Source organism: Pelecanus crispus, chromosome 1 (genome assembly GCF_030463565.1).
Source record: "Pelecanus crispus isolate bPelCri1 chromosome 1, bPelCri1.pri, whole genome shotgun sequence".
Lineage (NCBI taxonomy): Eukaryota > Metazoa > Chordata > Aves > Pelecaniformes > Pelecanidae > Pelecanus > Pelecanus crispus.
The window spans coordinates 164,686,800-164,709,115 of record NC_134643.1 but is presented as its reverse complement, the minus strand read 5'-3'; the positions used below and the strand labels follow the sequence as shown (position 1 = coordinate 164,709,115).

Here is a 22,316-nt window from a genome sequence, read left to right as displayed (position 1 = left end):
AATCGCCCGATGTCGGTCTGGACACCCAGCTCATTGTAAGGATCATATCTGTACTCCTTGAAGTCAGTAAGAACCTGATTAATGTCCTTATTTCTTCTTTTCTGTCTTTATTTCTTCTTTTCTGTCTTTATGTCTTCTGAATTATCACTAGCAGCTTGTATTTTCCACTTGTGGATGAATAAAAGCTATTTACAGGGAGTGGCGTGAACCCTCCAAACAGCATAGCTCAGACATATCTAATTCAACAACTAAATAACCATCACTTTTTAAATTCCCTCTCTAGGCACTATGATTATTAAGACATTTCTCCTTGACAGGTTAATGTTTGGACTGGATGATCTTAAAGGTCTTTTCCAACCTAAACGATTCTATGATTCTACGATAGACCAACAGTTCTTAAAAATATGGTTACTAGCGCCTGATGCCCACCCGTAACCACAGAAGCCGGTCATCCAGGCACCGTGACAGCCCCAGCGACCGAGCGCTTGCCGGTCGGGCCCAAGCGCTCCGGTTTTTCCCGAGGCCTGCTCCAGGGAGGCCTCCCGCCGCCTCAACCCAATCTTGGTTCAAAACTCCCTCCAGCGCAGTCCCCGCCCGCAGCTGACGCCTGCCTGCACGCCTGCCTGCACCCCTGCCGCTACCGGTGCCGCTACCGGTGGCCGTGGCCGTGGCCCTGGCCCCGGCCCCGGCCCCGCTGCGCAGCCCCCGCCGCCCACCCCGCGCCGCCATTACCGCCCCCCACAGCCCCCCCTTCCCCGGCGGGCCGGCTGCCTAGCCCCGCCCCTCGCCCTTCGGGGCGGGGCCTTGCGCAGCTACGGGCCAATCAAGCACGGCGCTGCCCGCCCTCCGGGAAAGCCCTCTGCAGCGGCGGGGCGGGGATGGAGCGGGGGGCTGTCATTCGCGTGACGTCACGGGTGCGGCCGGAGGCGGCATGAGCGGGCAGGCAGAGGTATGGCTGCCGTCGTCCTCGCTCCTCCCGCCCGGGGAGAGCCGAAATCGGCTGCGCCTTCACCCGTGGGGGAGGCCGGCCGTGAAGGGTGCCTCGCAGGCCCGGAGGCGGGCTGCTCTCCTCGGCCGGGGGGAGCCCCGCGGGGTCAGCGGCGCTCGGGGCGGCCCCGGCCTGCTCTGGGGCGGCCGCAGGGTGCTCGGGCTGAGCCAGCGGCGGAAGGCAGAGCAGCCGCCCCTGGGGCTCCGTGTGCCTCTTTTGCTCCCGGATCTGTAAGGCCCTGCAGCCTGTGGCAGCTGCCGCTCCCGCCGAGGAGCCTGGGGAAGGTGGGGAGGGGGCTGCTGCCGCCGCCGCCTTCCCGGGAGAGGTGTGAAGGTGGCTGTCGCCAGCTGGGCCCCGCCCGGCCGGGTGTCTCCACCGAGCAGCGGCCCTGGTAGTTGGGAAGCAGCAGCTCTGGCTGTTTGTAGAATCACAGAATTGTTCAGGTTGGAAAAGTCCTTGAGGATCGTCAAGTCCAAGCGTTAACCAGGTGGTTTGTACTTCTGCCCGTCTCTGTACGCACGCGCCTGGCCGCCGGCTGTCCCACGCGCCTGGCTGCCATCCTCGGCCTGGTTTCCTCCACCCATTCCTGGCGGGCAGAGGCTGCAGAGGCAGCGGCTCCGTGAGGCCGCCGACAGCCCCCGCCTTCCCCGTGCACTGTGCCTCTGTAGGAGCACTGCCAAGGAGAGCCTTTGCGAAGCAGCAGTGGCGTGAAGTAGGGTTTCTTCCCAGCCCCAGGGTGTTTTCCTTTTTGTTTCCAGAAGCTGGAGCTCGTGCAGGGGCACATGAGCTGTGCGGTCCCCCTTTCATCCAGCTCATCATCAGCTGGGCTTGTGCCTCATTCGGCTCCTCCAGATGTCTGTCGTGACTGGAGGCCCTCCACCAGCCTGAACCTCTGCCGTCTCTCCTGTCCTTAGGGGAAGTTCAGCCTTTGACTATATGCAGGCTGCCGCTTCACTGAGTGGTTACCGCTCTGTAATTTGGAAATGCTTGCCGGGCTGTGTCTTCATGTCTTATATTTCTGTGGTTTGGGCTGCTAGTTAGAGAGTAAGTGCCTTGCTTATCTTAGAATATCAATTACACAAACAAATGAAATATGTTATCTTGTGACATCTGCCAATATTTATTACTGAACACTTAATGAAAAAAGTCATTCCTGTGGTTTTTTTCTTATAGTTGCCTGTATTATCTAAAACTAGTGTATTCAAATCAATTTTTCATAATACTCCATTTTGGTCTTTTCCCTGTGTAATCAAGCTAGTACATGGATCCTACAGCTACAGGATTAAACAGGTGCTGCCAGCATGGAGTTCTCTTAATCCTGTATACTCCATATGGCTCTACAGACCCAAAGTAATTTCGTTGTAATAAATGTTTAGAGGCTTCCTTAATTCTTTTATTTAATAACGTCTGTGAGAGATGTGAGATAAAAATACTTTTTCCACTGCAGGAAACTGCAATTATAGAAGAGTTCATATTTCCTATTTATTTTTAAGTCTTCTACAAGAGTTAATTTTTCTTATTGTGGAAGACACAATATTCAAGTCAATTACGGCAGTTAGCTCTTGAATAGCTAGATATAGGTATATAGAGAAGGTAAGAAGCATTTCAGCTTATGCCTTGAAGCATCCTTTGAAGCTAGGGATGCTTCATTTTCTAATGGAGAAAATAAGGCGAGGAGTGGTAAGGTGACTTGCCCATTATTGCACGGAAAATCTTTGAGCCAAAGGTAGAGTTACTCATTTAGTACTCTTAAACAGAAGAAATAAAAGTGGAATTGTCAATTTTTCTTCATCATAATGTGTAGACTGTTTTGTTTTTTTTTTTTTTTTAGTTATATGGGTTTTTTGTTTCATTTCTAGGTTAAAGTGAAAATACCCTTTGGAAACAAATATCTTGATGCTATCTTTTCTGTCCCAGAGAAGAAATCGACATATGGAGTGATTCTTACCCATGGAGCTGGAGGAGATATGAATTTCCCTCACTTAGTATCTTTGGCAGCCTATCTTGCATCCCATGGAGTTCTGTGCCTGCGGTTTACTTGTAAAGGCCTTAACATTGCTTATAGGACTAAGGCCTTCAAAACAGTTGTGGTAAGAAGTGACTGGATTATGCCAAAGCTTAGATCCATGGGTGCACAGGATTTAAAACAAAACCAAAAAACCACAAAAAAAACCAAACACAAAAAACCAAACAAATCCTGTCTGCTTCTGGTTTTCTTAAATTACCACCAGCTATCAGTCAAGCAGCAATAGGAAAATTAGAAATGATGGTTAGCTGATTGTAGCAGTGCCCATGAGGGGAAACAGCAGGATAAATTTTTATACAGGCAATAGCTAGAGCAGCTGCAGCAAATACGTGGGTTTGAGTTCAGGGAGAGAAAGAAAAACTTGAGAAAAGGATGTGAAGAAAGCAAGGATGTTTTATGGAAAAACAGCTGGAAAAAATGAAGTATTTAGGAGGGCTTGGTGAGGGGAAGAGGATTAAGGGATGCAGCTTTGGGAGCAGTTTTGAGAGGAAAGAAGCTGACCTGGGAATTGTGCTGGGTCTCTGAGGGTTGGCAGCTAGGAGAACAAGACTTTGGGGAAAGAGTAGTGGACTCTGGGTCACAGGAGGAGTGGAAGCAAAAGAGATTAGGAGTAGCATATGGGAGCCCCAGAACCTAAATAGTCTTTGATTTCCAAATCAGTTTAAACTGTTATATGTGTCTGTTTATCTCTTTCTGCTGTTGCTACATTATTTAAGATCTTCTTAAACCTAACCTAGATTTTGTTAAAATGAGCAGCTTCTTGCGATAACAGTATCAGCTTAGAGTATCTTCCTGTTCTGGAGTGCATAGGGAAGAGTCAAAATCTTCTCCTGATTAGCTACTTTTACTGGGGCATGGGAAGGTAGCTCGAGTGCTTTGCATTGAGCATCAGACGTTTTTATCAGGGAATGAAGTCCAGTTCTTAAGGAATTCATTTGTATGATGTCATTGTGATTATGTGTGCATTAATTTGAGGTTAGACTTTGCTAGCTTTAATGGGGATCTGTTCTCCATTCTTTTTTGAAGCAGCATGACGTTGTTAGTGCGTTTATATAAATATGCTGCTGTGTAAAGGTAATTTAAAGGCTTCTGCTAAGACAGCATCTGATTAGTTATCTCCTTAAAAACTGAAAAATTTGTTGCTGAATTTTATATTTTCTGTCAGACATAACTGATTGTGTCTTAAACTTTTCGTTGGAAATATGCGACCTCAGCCTCAGCGAAGGGCATTTTTCCTAACTTATTTTGCCTGTTGATGGGCTAAGAGTGTGCATGCCTCTGTTACTAGAACTAAGTTGATACACAGTAACCGTTTATTGTTTTGGTAACTTCGTAGGGCATCTGAAATTTTAGACTTGCTGAGAACTAATGTGAAATTGCTTACGTTTATTATGTTGTTACTGCAGAATGTTATGAAATCATTTGTGTGAAAAAACAAGATAGCAACTTGTATGTATCTGTTCTTTGTTTAATCTGCAGTGCTGAAAGAGTTTCCCTTTTGGTGTTCAGTAGCTACAAACAAAAAAAAATCCCTGCCTCTCAGTTGCCTTAATTCTGACTTGTCAGGTTTCTCTTTATCTTATTTCTTTAGGAATACTTAAAGCTTTCTGATGATTATAAACTTTCGGGCGTCTTCCTTGCAGGTATTGTTTTTATTACCTATAATTTTCTCTCTTATACAATGATAGCAATCTGTAATTACTCCATTTTTTAAGTCTGTCCCACTTTGGTAAGAAGTGAATGAACAGATGTGGATGACAGGTTTCTGTTTGAGGTGGGTGCTAAAGGCTTGCTGTCTAACTTGGGAGGAAGGCCAGTAAAGTCCCACTGGTCAGTATTGCCTAGGGAGAGCGATTCAGCTATCTGCTGGGAGGAGCTCCTTTACAAAGAGCTGAATGCTCTGTAAATAATCTTCATTAGTTGATTAGCAGCCCACGGACTGCCATGGGAACACAGGTGCCAGACCCACTTACAGGTCTGCGTTCGGGTGTCTGAATGCTGCCAGCCCTGTAGCTGGTGGCTGCGTGGGACGGGTGTGCAGCTCGGCTCTCGCGGCTGGCTTGAGCAACACTGCTTCTCGGGGCGCAAATGGGAACGTCCAGCCTGCAGCTTCCACCGCGTTCTCTTGGGAGCATGTCTAGACCTGTTCACTCTCCTCATGGTGCCACAGATCTTGCCCCAGAAGGAGGAAGGAAAGAGCAATAGACTGTGTTTTCCAGGTACTTTGGGAGAAAACTTCCTTGTCGCTTGTAAGTGACGGGGCATGAGTTCTCTCATAATCCATGTGTACTTTTTAACTGTGGGTTTTGAAGAATTCCAGTTACTCGTAAATGGCAAACCATTTTGCCAAAGCAGGTTTTGGTAGATAAAACCTCGTGGCAGCTAGGAAATCAGTTATATTATGTGAAAAAGGGAAGTAGACAGGTGTGATTAGGAATAACTTGATACGGGAAACCCTCAATGTTCTCTGACTAAGCGAAACCAAATCTGTGCTGAGGCAAGTTAATCCCACTGGAATCAGCCACTTCTAACACTCAATTACAGAGCATTGTCAGCTCATATGCCTCCTCTTTGAGGAGTTATTTTGGTATCCTCTTGCTGTTACTGAATGACCTCATGCTACAAGTTTACAGTTTATTATTTTTTTTCCCCCTTTTACTTTTAGGCTGAAGTTTGAGGTGTGCATAAAACGCTTGCTGGATTTGTTTTGGGAGTAAGGCACATGAAACTTTGTTTTTAGTTTGAGCAGATTAAGGTTGCATGAAAAAAAAGGTACAAGATAATAGCATTGCTATCTGGAATTTCAAGGGTCTGGAGCATAGGACCTATCCCTCTCTTCCTCCTGCCCCCAGGATGGGCTGTTGTTCTTTCCAGTATTGTAAAGGATGCCTCTCAATTTCTCTTATCTTCCCCCCGCCCCCCTTTTTTAAATGGGGGTGTGAAAACATAATATAATCAGACAAATATTTTAGCAGAAAATGTTGAAATTAGGATTAATATTTTTCATGGAGTAGATGAATAAAAGCATCCCTAGCATCTTGTACTGCTGGTACACCAAAATACACTTGGTTGGATTGTTTTCAGGAGTTGTTTACTTGAACAGAATGTAGATGAGATGACAGCAGATACACTTTTTTCCTTTCTTTTAACATGGGAGAAAGGCCGTTCCATGGGCTCACGAGCTGCTGCCTCTGTGATACGTCATCTTAGCCAGGAGGATGACGATGACTTCATTCAAGGTCTAGTATGTTTATCTTACCCATTGCATCGACCAAAGCTTCAGTCCAAGCTCCGGGATGAAGATTTATTATTAATCAGGTGTCCGGTGCTGTTTGTCTCAGGATCAGCAGATGAGATGTGTGAAAAAGTGAGTACCCTCATAAATCCTGCTGTGAAGGGGCAATACGGAGGAATAGGAATGAGTCTGAGTCTTGTCTGTACTGATATACACAGCTGTGACTTCGATTAACAGCCTTCTCTAAATATATCTATTTTCTGAAGGAAGCCTTGGGTAGGAAACTTCATTGGACATAAGGAAGCCTGGGGGCACTTTTTTTTGCTGCTTAAAACTTCTGGATCGTGCTTGATCATCCACTTGAGCAAACTCATCTTTGGGCCACTAAAATACTGCTAATTTATATGCTTTGTCTTTTTTGATAGGATAAGATTGTACAAATTAAGAGTGGTCTATGGAAGGAGCAAGTTATTTGTTACTCTGTTTTAACCATTTCGGGTTACAAAACATAAACACTGTGCTGTGCTACCAGTCCACATTTGTCACATTTTCATGAGAAATTCTAGCAAAGCACTTCTACCCACAAGTCAGACTTCTGTGGTAGAAAGCAGTTTTTGTAGAGATGAAGAACAGGTGTGCAGAGATCAGAGTAACAGTGGTTTTCTGCCTTGTTTTCTTGCAAATAGTAGGCACCTGTTGACAGTTCAACTTGAATTTGGGACAGTTTCTAAGGAGTCATAATGCTTTCGTGAGGAGTTGTCACCAAAATAAGTCAGGCTAGCAACCAGCTCCAGATCCTTGGAGTGCCCTCTTAATGGGGAAATCTTTTGGACCTTCTGAGCTGGTTCTTGGATCTGTTTGCTGAGAAAGTTGAACAGAGTCAAAGCCAGTCTCTAGGGAATTACATTGCTACTCTGCCACTGTGGACAAATCTGACGTAAGAAGTTCTGTCATTTTATTGCTAGTATTACCCTCTGGCAGTAAAAAGTGGATTCCTCCGTCCTTCCCGCTTCGTGGGGAAGGAGCCTGCACAGGGTTGTGACCTTTGCAGTTTTTTAAGTTGTAATTTTCTGCTGTTCTGTGTTTGAGTGAGGGCTAACCCTTAAGCAAATTCCGTTACCGAACACAGTATCATCACGTCTTTCTTATCAACATGTTTTCAATGTGCACACAGATCCATTTTGTTTTTAAGAGCTGCCTATTAATGTATGACACAAGCAAAGCGAGAGATGTCTGTGAGTTGCAGTTTGCAGCAGCTGATCCTCTAACCTTTTCATTCTTATTTTCTCCGTAGCAATTGCTAGAAGGTGTGGCAAGCAAAATGAAAGCCCCTAAAAAAATCCACTGGATTGATAAAGCAAACCATGGGATGGCAGTCAAAGGACGAACAACAGATGATGTCATGGAAGAAATCAATGCCCAAGTTTTTTCTTGGCTTAGAGAGAATATTGAACTGGAGCACAAATGATTTGCAGTGTTTAAGCAGTATCTTCATTTAGCTTTTCCTAAATACAGCAAATTAGAGTTTGTTATTTCTGAGACACATATTTTTAAAACAGGTATTTTCAGAGGTCTAAGTGTAAATGCAAATAAAACATTTTTGTATGAATGAAAAAAATTATGCAAAACAATAAAGAATTTTTTAAAGGAATCCTGTGATGCAAGATGAGGAATCTCTCGTCATTTACAATGTCACTGCCCTAAGGAGCCACATTCTCTGCCTGTGTGGGCAGGAGGAGGTGATGCAGGCACGGTTGTGCATGAGGAGCAAAGAACGTTGGTCAGTTTTGAAAAGTTGCCCTCCACCAGCTTCCCTTGCATGAAGGACTGGTCACAAAGGCCCTCTGGAGAGATGGGCATGGAAGACTATTAAACAAAAACTGATCAAAGACAAATTATGTCTGTACTGGTGGAGGAACTGCTTGGGGAGGAAGCAGTTACGACATGTTGTGCAAGGCTTCTGTCAGGAGGGCTCAGAAGAGGCAGGTGGGGGTCTGGACCCCATTACCCATTGGCAGAAGGAGCTCAGGTCTTCAACTGAGCCCTGATGTTGCAGAGCGGATGAAATACTTTGTGTGCGCCTGCAGTTGCAGACTTCCCCGTTGTGTGCTGTGAGTAAGCTGTTGGTATAACCAAAGGTTATAGCAATATGTTAATAGCTTTTAGCCAAATCATCAGCAAGCAGCAGTGGAATGATGACTCCTGAGGTAAAATGTCTGGCTGGTCCTGAGAAAAGTGTCTTGGTTTTGTCTCCTGAGCTGGTGGTCTCATCTCTACTGCCAAGAGTTGCCTAAAGCCTGCTCCGGTCATTCTGCATCTTACGGCTTGCAGCGTGCTGCTGCAGTGCCGCCGGCTGAACGTGAACAGGCGGCTTTAGCCGGGAGGTTGTTCTTGGAAGGAGCTGTTGCGTGTGACAGTGCAGAGCTGCTTGAGTGTACGCCGAGTCAGCCTTGGTGAGCAGAGAGGATTTCTGTGATGTTTTGGTCAGGTGCTTAGATCAGATAACTTTATTTTGGTGCTGTATTGTATAAAAGACCTATTTAAGACTTTAGGTGAGTGTAGTTAAATTATAACATATATTTACCACATGATCAAACAAACTATTCCTTAGGCTTGCTTTTACTATAGTAAAAATAATAGGCAGGTGAAAGTTAAAAACCAGATGCAATATTCTTCCGTTGTTTCTCACAAGATGCCTCAAGAATGCTCATCTCCCAGCAGTAATGTTTTTCAACAAGCACAGCACACATCTAAATGTGTGCAAAGAAAATAACCATGTGGTTTTTAAAATGGCTGGCTGTGTTACAGGGAAAATAAATCCTCACTTGGGACTGGAAACATGTGCGCTAACTTTAGAACTTGATGAATTTAGACTTGACTTTAAATCCACCTATGGATCATTTTCAGATGATGCTTCAGAAAGTAACAGTTGAATTACTTGGTATCAGTGGAAAGCAAGTATATTAAAAATAGACTAGACTGTTGAAACAATGATCTGTTTAGTTTCAGCAGTCATTGCTTAATGCTACTTCATTCTTTTCATACTGCCAATGAGACTGAGTTTCACAGACAAAGCATCTGTGAAAAATTGTGTGGAACTTGAAACTTCTATCTAATATTCCTAAAGTGTCCAATAGCACTGTCTTTTTCCCTCAGGTTAAAAAGATGTACTATAAACCCCACACCATTGTCTTTGAGAATACTGTTTCTCTCAGAAGGAACAAAGTTATGGTCTGAAAAAGATGACTTTGGATAGCTACATGGGGTGGGGGAGTAGATTTACAATTCTCATCTGCCGTTTTTTGCAGAACACGCTTGTGAATAGACTCAGTGTAACAAGCATGAGTAAAAAGTATCTGCATTTCAAAGGTATCTCAGGACAGTAACACATGATTGATACAAACGTCTTTTATTTAAAAAAAAAAAATATAAAAATGTTTTTGAACAAGGCTCTGCAACCACTGCATGATAAAAAGGAAATAGGGGGTGCTTGGTGTTCTTCCATATGTAGATCATGATACAGTAAACTTCATAATATCCACTGATGTTATCCATTGGCATTTTAATCCAAATTTTTCTTCTTTCCTTAAGAAGCCATTCTGAAGGTAGGTAAATATTAAAAAAATTATTTTATTTCTTTCTGTCAGAGTTCATCTTTGGCCTGTAATCAGGAAAGAAGAAACATTTTTCAGTTAATCGGAAACTCAATTTTTAACTGTGTAGTCCTGCAAATACATTAAGAAATATTTCTAAGTTCGATAGGCATTAATGGTCTGGTAACGGATACCATGGGCTATTGAGCAACGGCTGTTCCAGTTTGGTTGAATATGAACTGAAGACGCCCAGCGCTTTGCGTTTAACCGTGTATGTACCGTACCTTTTTTCTGTGGCAAGTACATGGAAAAAGGTCATCATCAGGCTGCTGCACTTTCTCCATCCCATCTCTGATTTTTGGCTCGCTCACTTGCAAGCTGGCATATTCCTAGTTTTAAAAAAGGTATCATTAATTCATCAACTTGTTAGATTGCACATCTGGTTGTAAATATTGCACCAACTCAGCTGAGTAATTCTGTAAAAACTCTGGAGCTACACAATCTGTTACTCCATACTGTGTCACAGACAGGGTAAGCAGATACTTAACTGCAGACAGGAGCCCCTTCGGGTGCCTCACTGGAGTTTCAGTATCTCAGTGCTAATGCACAGATATTTTCAGCTGTGGTTCACAGGGTGTGCGTCTGATGTGGAATTCTCTGATCATTCTGGGCAACATTCTTGCAGATTAGATCAAGATTTATGGGATGCGACTGCTTCTCTCAAACCACCAGCGTAGTCTTAAGGGGTTTCATAGGAAATAATTGCATGCAATGTTTGTAAACCAACTGAAGTTCTTAATTGCTGCTGCTTGCTTTGTGGCTTTGTGGCCCTGAATTCTTTCTGTGGGATTTCTATTTTTGTGGTAGTAGCCCTTAAAAATATACTAACCTGGAAAAGTTTGAAATAATAACAAAAAATGTGATCTCCCATGAGATTGTTTCTTGCAAATTCTTGTCCAGATTTTGCAATATTTTTTGCCTGTCAAAGAAAATAATAGTTTTTTTTAAAAAATTCTCAAAAAATAGTAGGTATTTCAGTGTTGATTCTGGAGTTAAGTATAGTGTTGACAGTTTAGGATAACTTATTTACTTTTATTTAAGCATTCTTAACTTTAAAAGTAATTCTTATGAAAATACTCTTAATCTGCCCGAAGTTCAATTTCATTTCAAATTAAGGGCAGTATTACGTATTTTTTTAAAAGTGTTTTTCTTATTTATAGAGTTGATGACAACAATTTTTAAGTCCTCCTAATAGATTTTTTTTTTTTGTTTCAAAGAAATGCACTTTTTGCGCGCTCTATTTTGTCTAGAAACATTGCTGAGTACTTCTAAATGTATATTTACCTCTTCATCATGCTCTTTTGCCCACTGCAGTTTTTCTAGTAGATCACTCAGGTCACTTTTAAACGGAATATAATGTTTCCATGGCTGCAGCTCGTTATAAAAATGCTCATAGTAGATGGAGTCTTGCTTTAGCACCACACTGTTTCCTGCTAGTAGATAAGGCAATCTGTATGCTGCCACTGTGCCATCAATATTAATTTGATATTTATACTGGAAAGGAAATGACCACAAGTTACTAACAAACAGAAGATCCAAGTAGCTTGGTTAGGTTGTATTATTCTGAGGGCACTGGTATTACTGACTTGCCGATATTGAGAAATGTAGGATTGGCTAGGCAAGCATCAATGTTTAAGTAGCTTTTATTAATTAGTTTGGAATTCATCACAGTGCAGGGTACACAGAGATGCCCTCTTCATCAATTAAGTGCTCCGGAAATTCTTAGATGCTCATCCTCGGATGTGAGAGTAGATGTGCCACTTCATCCACTGATTTTCCCACTATGTTAGTTATGTTAGTAGTCCTGATCGCTGAATCAGGAAAAAGAAATAAAAAGGAACTTGGAGTTACATAGATTACACAAGGTTCTACAGAACCTTTAGGCGTAAATCAAACATTATTATCCTCAGCGTAAGAGCTACATAGCAGTTAATCCCACTGGAGAGATGCCTATTCATGCTTCTTACTGGTGTTGCGCTGAAAAACTAAAAATCACTTTATTATCAACAATATATACAAAGTTATTTGATAATGGGAAACACTGAGAACCTAGTTCTATGAAAAATGGTTAGTGGCTTACCTTAAAAAAATCAAAAAATGAAATGTGCTTAACAATGGGACCATAGAGGTTTTCATCATGTTTAAAAAAAAAAAAGTTTGTGAAAGCAGCATCTATGATCCCTGGGTATTTTCTGCTCAGTTTTACAAGTTCAAGCCTCTCTTTGCGGCTGTCACGTCCTCTCCAGAATGCTGTGGTATTCTTGTCTTCCCATGATGGGCCAGTATTTGCTTGAACTGACATCATATCCAGACTGACTCTGGAGGAGAAAGAAGTGATTTAATAGTGAAGCCTAGTGGAATTTTTTTTAAGTGCAATTACTTAAAAGTGTTTACAGTACCAATAGGCAAATACCAAGGATGAAGGTAAGTCACGGGCACACCCGTATGTGTTGTATGAGTATTTTTGCAGCAATAAAAATAGATAAGGAATGTCAAGTTCACAGGCATGTGGCAGGACAGTATCAGTTCAACGACAGCTTGGCATGTGGAAAGAGTACCTGTCAGTTGTCATGGAAAAAAGTGGCTAAAAGTGGATAGGGTTGCCAGAAAGATGAAGGCGATACAGGATAATGCAATAGCTGATAATGGTGATCAGGCAGGCACGGTGGTCCAAAGCAAGGTTTTTATGTAACTAGCTTAATACAACATATTTCACTTCCTTTGCTAAACTAAAACACATGAATTGGAGGGGCAGGAGAGAGCAAATTTAGGCAAAGTCTTGATAATAAAGACAAGGCACCTGAACTGAATGCAGTGAAATGATAAACAGGTTCGAAGTGGATAACAAAGCTCTCCTAGAAGCTGGCTTTGTAGTGTTTTGAGACAGCGACAGAGCAGTTATGAAGGCCAGTTATCATCAGTAATCAAAGTGGGAGATGGTAGGTCCGAGGTCGAGAGTTCTGGCTACGTTGGGCTTTAAAAGGTACAGAAAAAAGATTCGAGGAAAATCAGGAAAAAAGACACCTGGCCAGTTGTCAACAAGTTCAGTGGGGGGGAAACAAAGCAAACAAACAAAATACCTACTCTTGAAACATTCCCTCTAAGTGCCGTTTTCAGTGACTTGACCATGTTTACATTAATTTTGATTTTTTAAAATAAAACAGTGAAGTATTTTAATATATGTCATTTATGCTATATAATACCTAACTTGGTTAATGTTAAGATACTGATTACAGAGTTACTGCCTACCTGTAGGGTGCCAATGTCTCAATGAATAAATAAAGAGTAAAACAGTTAATATACTGTTAATACAAATATCTTTTTGGAAGATCATTCACTGTGAATTTTGTGAAAATTTAAGCAACTTCTTACCGTCCCATAGTCTCCAAAACCGAGTCCGTTAAGTCATATGTTGGCATGACAATGTCTTTTGACTCAGTGGACCCACACCATGAGAAGATGGGGTGCAGGTTCTGTGGGGACTTCTTTTTCTCCAGAGGCCAGTCCCCCAAATTAACAAAAAATTCTACATCTGGCATTTTCACCTAAACAGAAGCAAAGTAGGCACAAATGCATTTTAATACAAAGCAGTATTCTGCTGGCATCTCACATTTTGAAAACAACCTCACAAAGAGAAAAAATGGTCAGGTCTCTAATATACTTAATGTACCTGAAATAAGTTGTTAAAGTTTAGAAACTTGTTAGAAATACTGAGACCACAGCGTAAAGTCTACAAGATAATAATATTTTTTAAAAGATTTGCACAAAATCACATAAATGCTCTCTTTTTTTAGAAGGATAGGAACACCCCAGTTTAGAGGATGGTTTCTCATTATACTTTACATGATTGGCCACACAATCTTTGTACCAGGCTAGGACTGGGATCTAGTAAGCAATCATATAGTTCCAAGGTAAGCTGAACCACCTTGTTGACTGTATGGAAAATTGCTGTTGGGTGGTAAATTAGTTTTTTGTCACATCAGTGAACTGATTTGCCCTGTGTCTGCATGATGACTAAACCAGAAATGAACAGCCATGATGGGAAGACCACATTTAGTCAGTGCTGGGGTTAATTATTAAGCATAACATCCTCACTTATTTAAAATACTTGGTAGTGTGGAACCATATCTGAAATCACTGTCACAGCCAAAAAGCAAGCAAAATACTGTTGATGGCCAGGAAATGTTGTAACTACAGGACAGAGGGCATAATTTTGCTGCTATATGAAACTTCAATGCACCCCACTCTTCAGCATTGTGTGTGGTTCTGGTATTTGCAAATGAAGTAAGAGAAGGTACAAACAAAGGCAGCTACTAAGATAGGGAGGGACCAGCTGCCTTGTGAGGAGAAACTATAAATGGTGGGACACTTCAATTTGGAGAGCAGAAGGCTGAAGGTGACATATGGTTGAGTTTAACAGAACCCTGAAGGCACGTATAATGTCAGTGCAGAACTGATGCCCTATCTGTTCTTAGTTTACCCTCTTCATGACATTAATTTTTTAAAAAGATAAATCTCCACTACACCACCCTCAGTTGCCTCTTTCAATGCAGAAGAATCCTTGTCAAATTAGCTTGTGTTTGCATGCCCAAACAGCATTCTTGCTGTGTAGTTCTTTTTGAGAAAGTGAAATGAGGACTGCACCGTTTTCACAAGGTAGGCATGTCACTGGTTTTATACTGTGACATAGTCTTTTTTCCTTTTGTTTTTGCCTCCCTCCTTAATAAGTCTTAATTAGGTATTTGACTATTGCGAACATCTGATTATTATACTGGCATTTTTGGAAAACTGTTGGAATAACTCCAAGATCTCTGTCCTGCCTACTAACAGATAATTTTGAGATCATGATTCTGTGTGTGTGATTAGGACGTTTTGTTCAAGTGTTATCATCAACTATCTTAATATCTCCATGAGAAAATATCTTCTCTGAAGAAAGAACAATTATGAATGTTAATAATTCTCAAAATATACATACACAGGTAAAAATAGAGTTTAAACGCATTGCTGGCTCCTCATCATACACATGCATCAAAGCATTTCTCCTCTCAAACCCCTTTATTCTTCAGATCAGAATGACTGGTCACAGGCTAACATTTCAGGATTCTTCTGTGGCCCAGATAGGTTTCATTAAGTTTCTAATTTAATTTATCTTTATGGACAGAGATAGAAATTAATAATTTGCCAAATATCAAACACCCTCCTAAACTGTTGAGATATTCTTCTCCAATTTAATGACACGGGAAGACCTTTGGCAAAGACATCCAGAAATTCTAAAGATGGAGACCCAAAGCAGTACTTTTTGTCTTCAGTATACAGACCGACAGAAAAGGTTTTATTGTGTACCTTGATTTCAAGAGGGGTTTGGCTACACGTTCTAATCTTCAGGACTAAATTTTGTTAGTACAGTGCCATCTAATGGTTACAATGGACATAGAAAAGCTACAGATTATATTTTTTCTACATCCTGAATGGCAGAATCATTCAACAAGTTAAATCTTCTTCTCCAACCCAATAGATCTATTGTCTTTCAGTGACACTGTCTTAATAGAAATTCCTGCAGTATTTAATGGAGATGAGACAAATTGTGTTTTCTAGATCTGTAAGCAGTTTCTGTCTTTGGAGTTAGCAAATCTTTTCCAACATTTAGCCTAAATACCTTTGATGCAATTTAATTCCATTATTTCATGTCCAACACTACCGACACCGAGAACAGCTTACTTCCATCTTCCATAGAGCAACCTTTTAGATAATTAAAGGCTACATTCACATCTTCCCTTAGACACTGTTAGATGAAACAATCCCCACTTAAATGAATCTTCATTTGTATGTCTAGTCATTCTTACCACTTTCCTGTCCAATGCCAGTAATTGAACAGTCTTGAAGCACGACACCCAAAGGCAGACACAGTAGCATAAGTGATTACTAACCCCGAGTATAGTGGAAAGGTTATTTTACGTTTCTTTCATGTGTGTGTTCTGTTAATGTGTGTGTTTAGCTTTGCAACAGCATGCCACTGCTGACTCATGTTAAATTTGTGATACTGTAACCTTCACACTTTTCTGCAGAAAATAACCATTCACTCCCTATTTTAAATAGGTGTCATAACTATATGACTTATCAAGCCTTTGTGTAGTATCCTGCCCTTGTCACTTTATTTTATCCATTTTTCCATACAATTTGTCTTGTTAAGAAAATTTTTAATTATGATGCTGTATCATGAGGTGCTTGCAGGCTATTTCATCTTTGTTATCTGATAATTCAATAAACATATTCTCTAGTCCAACATTCAGTCAAAACATCACTAAATTATTAAATGGGGACTGAACCTAGGACAAATCTCTGAAAAATACATTTGTCACCTTTCACCTCTCTGGAAACACTGGCAACTATTATTTAAGTAAGGCTTTCCAAGCAAGTTACAGTAGTTTCTTCTAGGCAAAGTCTTCCTGTCTTGTTGATGAGAAACTTGTGAGACTTATGCTCAAAAGCCTGACTAAAATTAAGATACTTGACATCTATGCAGGAAGCCTATTATCTTGTTACAGAAAGAAATTATATAGTTATGACTTATTTTTTTATGATAAATGCATGGTTTTTTATACCAATTACCTTATCTTTCAGCTGTTTATAAATAATGTGTTTAATTTTTATTAGATTTTTAAGGGTTTTTTTTTTTAGGTGAACAGCTCTGTACTTCAAGTAGTTCCTCTCTCTTCTTTCTCTCCTTTTAAAAAGACAAAGTGCTTTGTCTTTTTACAGTCAAAAATAGGTATTAACTCTCTTTATGTAATAATCACATATTTGTGTGTGCTGAAACTTCATCCCTGTTATATTCTGTCACATTCTGTACATATTGTATTGTATACTGTATATACAATATGTATTGCACATATTATATTCTGTACATAATGTCAGGTTTTTTCCAAAGTTTCCCTAGGAAAGAGGCTGTGTGGTGCTTTTTGCTTGTACATCAAGCGAGTTTCCCCACATGCCACCTGCTGGGCTTCTGGCACTCTTTCTCAATCTTTCCTGTCTTGTTTTTGACATCTGGAATTTAATAGAGAACAATATATATTCCCTATTTTTTTCAGTCATCATGTAAAATGTACTAGCAGAAACAGAATTTTCTATTAGGTGCTACAGGATGATTTATTTAGTCTATAGAAAAAAACCCAAATCCAAACCCCACACTCTGTCCAAATCTATGAAACTCTCCTATAAAAGCCTGCTATTCAATTAACATTTGTGATATTCCATATGCTGATCAGATAGCATTCTAGAACATGCCAACCTCAAACAAGGAAAATCCATCTGACCTTTCCATTATTAAAGAACAAGAAGGGCTTTTTAACAGAAATAGAAACAAATGTGCTGAGGTATATTTGTTAAACCCAGGCTTCTATAAATTAGGACACAGGGAATAAATGACTGTACAGATGTACTCACTTTTCTTGTCAAAGAAAGCAGTATGGCATCCATGAAAATTCTGAAGCCAACATGTTCTCCATACGTCTTTATATACACCTGAAAATAAACAAAGGTTTTACTGGTCTAGTGTTTTCATTTCAGGGAGCAGCTGGCAGGGAGATTTCAGGGAGAGCTCTTTCAATCGCTTGTAAGTAACTAGTCAGACAGATTGTATGTCTGTGTAGATTTATGAATCAGCTGGGAAGCTTTAGAAATCTCATCTCTCTAACTCATCACAGAAAAGTGACCAAAAAAAAGGACAAGCTTTGCTTGCTTTTGCAGACGTTTTAGGTCTGTCTCATGGAAACAGAAACTGGTTGCCTGTTTCTGTTGGCTTCCATAGTTCTCATTTCCATACGAAACTCTACTTAAGTCCGTACAGTTTTGTTAAAAAGAAATATAGCTCTGATCCTCAGTGGAGCTAAAAATGGTATTTCTTTACCTCAGAATTATGCACAATGTAATTTATTGATGCACGTCAAATTAGATGACCGTGACACTCCACAGCAATATTACTCAAGAGGAACAAGAAACTGAATTAGCATCTAGGAGATTTGGGTCTGTGCCCAGTACTCATATTGCTTGGAAAGTAATTTGCCTTCACCGTGCTTCAGTTGTAACATGGACAAAAAGCACTTTACAAAATAGAACAGATACTGCTGAGCTCATACACAAACTGCAAAGCATTCAAACAGATACTGCTGAGCTCATACACAAACTGCAAAGCATTCAAGGACAGAGAAGCAAGCAAAGGAAGTTTCTTAAAGAACAGACTACAAGAAATCTTTCAACTGGGGACTTGCCACCAAATCCCCATATGGACTTCAGATCAACTCATTCCGTACCTCGTTATCTTTGATGGTGTAATGACACAAACTCTGTCTTTGTCCAAACCTCTGTGGAATTTCTTTTGCAATCTTATCTGGATCAACAATGGGAAAATTTGCTAGGTCTCTTTGAATCTGTGGAATGATTTCAGGGCAGTTCATCTCTTCCAGCCATGTACTGCTCTCCTCCTGAGGGCAGTCACAGTTTTCATGATAAATAGGTCCTATCAGGAACACAATTATTATTTTATTTTTATTAAGTCACACTATTGAGCTGTTGAGATCACAAAAGAGGGTCAGGCACTGAGCATTCATTGCTTAAGGCCAAACCTTCATCAACTCTAGATGGACATGTTTGAACTTTTTTTCACTCCAGTGGAGTCATGCCAAGCTACATCAGCTTCTGTGTGAGTCCTCTACATGTATTTTCTAGGCAACAGCTTCACAGCATTTGTTTCTTTTTATTATTTTGATTAGTATGCGCAGGACACGTATAACAAATCTATAATTCCAATGGGACTTGATAGTCCGGAGAAGTACTGCAGCCCCACGGAATCCTACGCTAATCCTAGAAGACATTCTGGGACACAGTTTGTGAGAAAAAGCCACGATAGGAAATCTGTGTGTAGTGCTGCTTCTTACCTTTTAAAATATATGGAGACTTTGCGACGTGTTTATCTCCAGTTTTGACTTCTATCTTCAGGTTTTTGTAGCTTGCGTACATCCTGTATCTTACAATGAAGGAACCATCTTTCCTGTCTAATACTTGCACACCAACCCGAGTGAACTGTTCATCAGGAGCAGTGATCTTCACCTGGAATGCATTTTCACCCGGTGATGAAGTGAACCTACCCAGAGAATAAGTGGGAGCTTAATAAAAAAGGAAACACACAATTGCTTGCTTAGTCTGATCCACTCCTTTTCAAGTTGACAGATTTCCCGTGACTTCACTGAGCCATGCTAGGTCTTTATGAGCACACCCTAATGTTCCCAAGCAAGGCATGATTTTTCCGAAGAGAATTTTGTTAGGGTACCTAAAACGTCTCATGCTGTTAGAAGCATTAGCTATCAAGAAGGTTCCACTCAGACAGTCACGAACACACCTCCAAAATCACTTGGTGCCCTGCACATTGAACAGTGTTGGAAATATGGTCTTTGATTATATGGGAACAGAGCACCTTTAAAAATCCAGCATAGCTCTTGACTAGTAGTAGCTCAAGTGTAAAATGATGGGAAGGTAGACAGCATACAGATAAATGGATCTTGGTAGATATATCTTGGTGTCCTGTCCTGTAGGGACAGGACAAGGGGCAATGGTTTTAAACTGGAAGAGGGTAGATTTAGATTGGATATAAGGAAGAAATTCTTTACAATGAGGGTGGTGAAGCACTGGAACAGGTTGCCCAGAGAAGCTGTGGATGCCCCATCACTGCAAGTGTTCAAGGTCAGGCTGGATGGGGCTTTGAACAACTTGATCTAGTGAAAGGTATCCCTGCCCATGGCAGGGAGGTCAGACTAGATGATCTTTAAGTGTCTCTTCCAACCCAAACAATTCTGTGATTCTACTAAAAAAATACTAGAACAAGCATCAGTTTAGCAGCTTAATAAGTCTGTTATTCTCCATACAGAAGCAAAATGTTTCCAGATTACTTTATTTTCCAGGTATTATTTAAGGAAGTAAAGAACAAAGTTAAACTTCTTAATCATTATGGTAGCTCATACAGGAGGAATAAAAGGATATTACAAATGCCAGTGTCTTGGTAGGGAAAAAACATTATAGTGGGATCATGTAATTCAATGTGTACTTATGACATTTTGGTAAAATCCTCCATACACCAATCATAGAAAAATCTCCATAAATCCAAATAAAATAATTTGAAAAATCATGAAGTTATCCCATATCAATGAGGTATTAACAAAGTTGGCACAGTCAAAATTCTGCATCTGCCAACTTTCTTCCACTTCTTTAAACATGGTCCCAAATATGTAGGGAGAACTTGGGATAGAGAGGTGGTGGGAGTGGCTGGACTAACGGATTGCAGCCCAGCAGCCTGATCACCTTTCCTGAAACTTGTCCAGACATCCTAGAGAGCTGCCAGTTCAACTAAATGCAGGAAATATTTACTCTCCAAGATAAGCTGAATTGGCAGCTTCCAGACTTGCATGTGCCATGGTGCATCTAATCTGGACAACCTGGATGGAGCACTCTGAGCTCCTACCTAGCTTGTATGGTCAGGGTTTCTTTCCTGTAGAAATGGAAAGCCATGAGTGTCTTCTGAAAACTAAGTTTACCTGTTTCATTCCTATGAAGTTTACCTAATAGCCTATGGAGTAAATCCTAAATGACTCTACTGATCTTGTGCCTGTGCATTTAGGAGAAATGCTGATGTTCCTAACAGTGGAAACATGCAGGATACCTGAGCAGGTACATCATAAATTAAATATATTAGTTATTGTTAAGGTTTTGACAAAGCAGAATAAATCATAAACTGTTGGTTGGACTAATACGCGTGTTTTGCCATTCAACATTTTCATCCTCTTTCCTCATCTCATCCCCTTGCGCAGTTATTTGATACTCCTAAAAAGATTCATTAGCTTTTTTCTAAGTGATATACAGACAAAGTCACGTAGGGAGCCTTCAGCCTTCCCCTTCTACAAGAAAATCCCAAGTAAATTTCTGCCTAAAAGGTGAAAGCGGTTCAGCTGGGACACAGGCAGGCAAGGTCAGCCTCGCCGAGGATGGGGCACTGCTGCGATGCAAGGCGGGCGGAGCAGGACGCTTCGCTCCCTCACAGGAAATCCAGCAATTACGATTTGGACCCAGGGCCCGCAAATATTTAAGCGGCTGCCCAACAGGGGTAAAGTCGCACCCCCACGCCCCCGCGGGGGGGTGCTGATGCCTGGGGAAGGGCGCGTATAAAGCTCTGCCGCTCCCCGCCCAACTCGTTTCACCCCCCTGAGCGGGAAGGGGGTCGCTGGGCAGGGAACGTGACTTTTTAACCGATCTCTGGAATTTTTGCCAGCCCACGAGCTCCGTGAAAAGCAGTCGCCGCCGCCGCGCTTACCTCTGCCCTTCGGCGTCCACGGCCTGCACGTAAAAATAGCGAGCGGGGAGGGCAGCCTCCGCCCGCAGCCCGGGCCCCCATACCGCGCTGCGCTCGGGGCTCAGCCGGCCGCCCCCGCCCGCGGCCGCGCCCGCTGCCACGGCTCCCAGGGCGACGCAGAGGGGCCACAGGCCACGCATTTACAGCGCCTGCCCTGACGGAGAAACACCGCCGAGGCGCGGGAGGGAGCGCCGCCGGGACCTTCGCCTTCCCTCACCGCGGCACCGGGGAGTCCCGCCTTCGGCGCGGCCGCATGGAGCGTGGCGGGAGCGGGGGGATCGCGGGGCCGCTGCCGCCTTGTCCCTGCTCTGCTCCCTGCGCCCGGACGCCGGCTCGGCTCGGCTCGGCTCGGCTCGGCTCGGCCCGGCCTGCCTCGGCCCGCCTCCTGGGGGCACCCGCCCCGCGGCGCCTGAGGGGAGCGGGGCGGGGCCAGCGCCCGCCACACCCACCGCGTCCGCGGCAGCGCTGCTGGGAGGCGTAGTCCGGTCCGGCCGTTGAGAGACGGTTGGCGGCCGTTGAGAGGCGGTTGGCGGCCCGCGCCGGCTCAGCCCAGGGCTGTCTCAGCCCCGGGGCGGCCCAGGGGCTTTGCTGGGACCCAGCGCAGAGGAAGGGGACCGAGGGAAGGCGGCTCTGCCCGTGCCTCCGACTTAGGCTTTCGGACGTCTCGGTGCCACTGTTTTCTGTCACGAGCTCAAGTCCGCCCTGTTCATTTGCGTAACGAGGGTGAGAGAAAGAGTTTACACTCGGGAAAATGAGTTTTCAAAATCCTCCCCCGAGCAGCAGAAGGAGGTGTGTGGCATCCGGTAGCTCTGGTCACCGTCCTGGGTTGCTTGGAGCAGAGGTGAAGGGGCACCTCACCAGCCCGCTGCCAGCGGGGCAATTGCCCAACACGCGCCTTGGGTGACACAAGGGCCCTTTGCCTAGCACATAATCCAACCTCAGGTTGCGGGAAGCTAGCGTGAAACACTGATGCTGTTCTTAACTACATATAGAATCACAGAATCTATAATCTAATC

At 42.5% G+C, this 22,316-nt stretch overlaps 2 protein-coding genes across 2 annotated transcripts; one reads left to right on the top strand and one right to left on the bottom strand.

Moving 5' to 3' along the window:
• The first annotated feature begins 931 nt into the window (after positions 1-931).
• Positions 932-7,782, top strand: TEX30 (testis expressed 30). Its single transcript, XM_075727598.1, has 5 exons — positions 932-949; positions 2,848-3,078; positions 4,606-4,657; positions 6,176-6,381; positions 7,544-7,782. Exons 1-5 carry the CDS (start codon positions 932-934, stop codon positions 7,715-7,717), a joined length of 681 nt encoding a protein of 226 aa, XP_075583713.1. The 3' UTR covers positions 7,718-7,782.
• A 1,880-nt stretch (positions 7,783-9,662) lies between these two features.
• Positions 9,663-21,440, bottom strand: POGLUT2 (protein O-glucosyltransferase 2). The gene is made up of 10 exons (XM_075714289.1): positions 21,262-21,440; positions 18,839-19,044; positions 18,215-18,420; positions 17,349-17,426; positions 13,275-13,447; positions 11,983-12,220; positions 11,187-11,396; positions 10,732-10,821; positions 10,127-10,231; positions 9,663-9,910 (listed from the first exon to the last, which is right to left on the bottom strand). Exons 1-10 carry the CDS (start codon positions 21,438-21,440, stop codon positions 9,893-9,895), a joined length of 1,503 nt encoding a protein of 500 aa, XP_075570404.1. The 3' UTR covers positions 9,663-9,892.
• Positions 21,441-22,316: the final 876 nt, after the last annotated feature.

Bases quoted from the DNA above. Each gene is read 5' to 3' on its own strand.
- TEX30 (XM_075727598.1), top strand. The intron at 4,658-6,175 runs GTATTGTTTTTA...CATGGGAGAAAG, and splicing joins TTCGGGCGTCTTCCTTGCAG to GCCGTTCCATGGGCTCACGA. The intron at 6,382-7,543 runs GTGAGTACCCTC...TTTTCTCCGTAG, and splicing joins CAGATGAGATGTGTGAAAAA to CAATTGCTAGAAGGTGTGGC.
- POGLUT2 (XM_075714289.1), bottom strand. From the start codon at position 21,440: ATGCGTGGCCTGTGGCCCCTCTGCGTCGCCCTGGGAGCCGTGGCAGCG. The intron at 13,448-17,348 runs GTGAGTACATCT...GCTTCTGTTTAG, and splicing joins TGCTTTCTTTGACAAGAAAA to GTGAAAATGCCAGATGTAGA. The intron at 10,232-10,731 runs GTTAGTATATTT...TTTTAAAACTAG, and splicing joins ATTATTTCAAACTTTTCCAG to GAATATGCCAGCTTGCAAGT.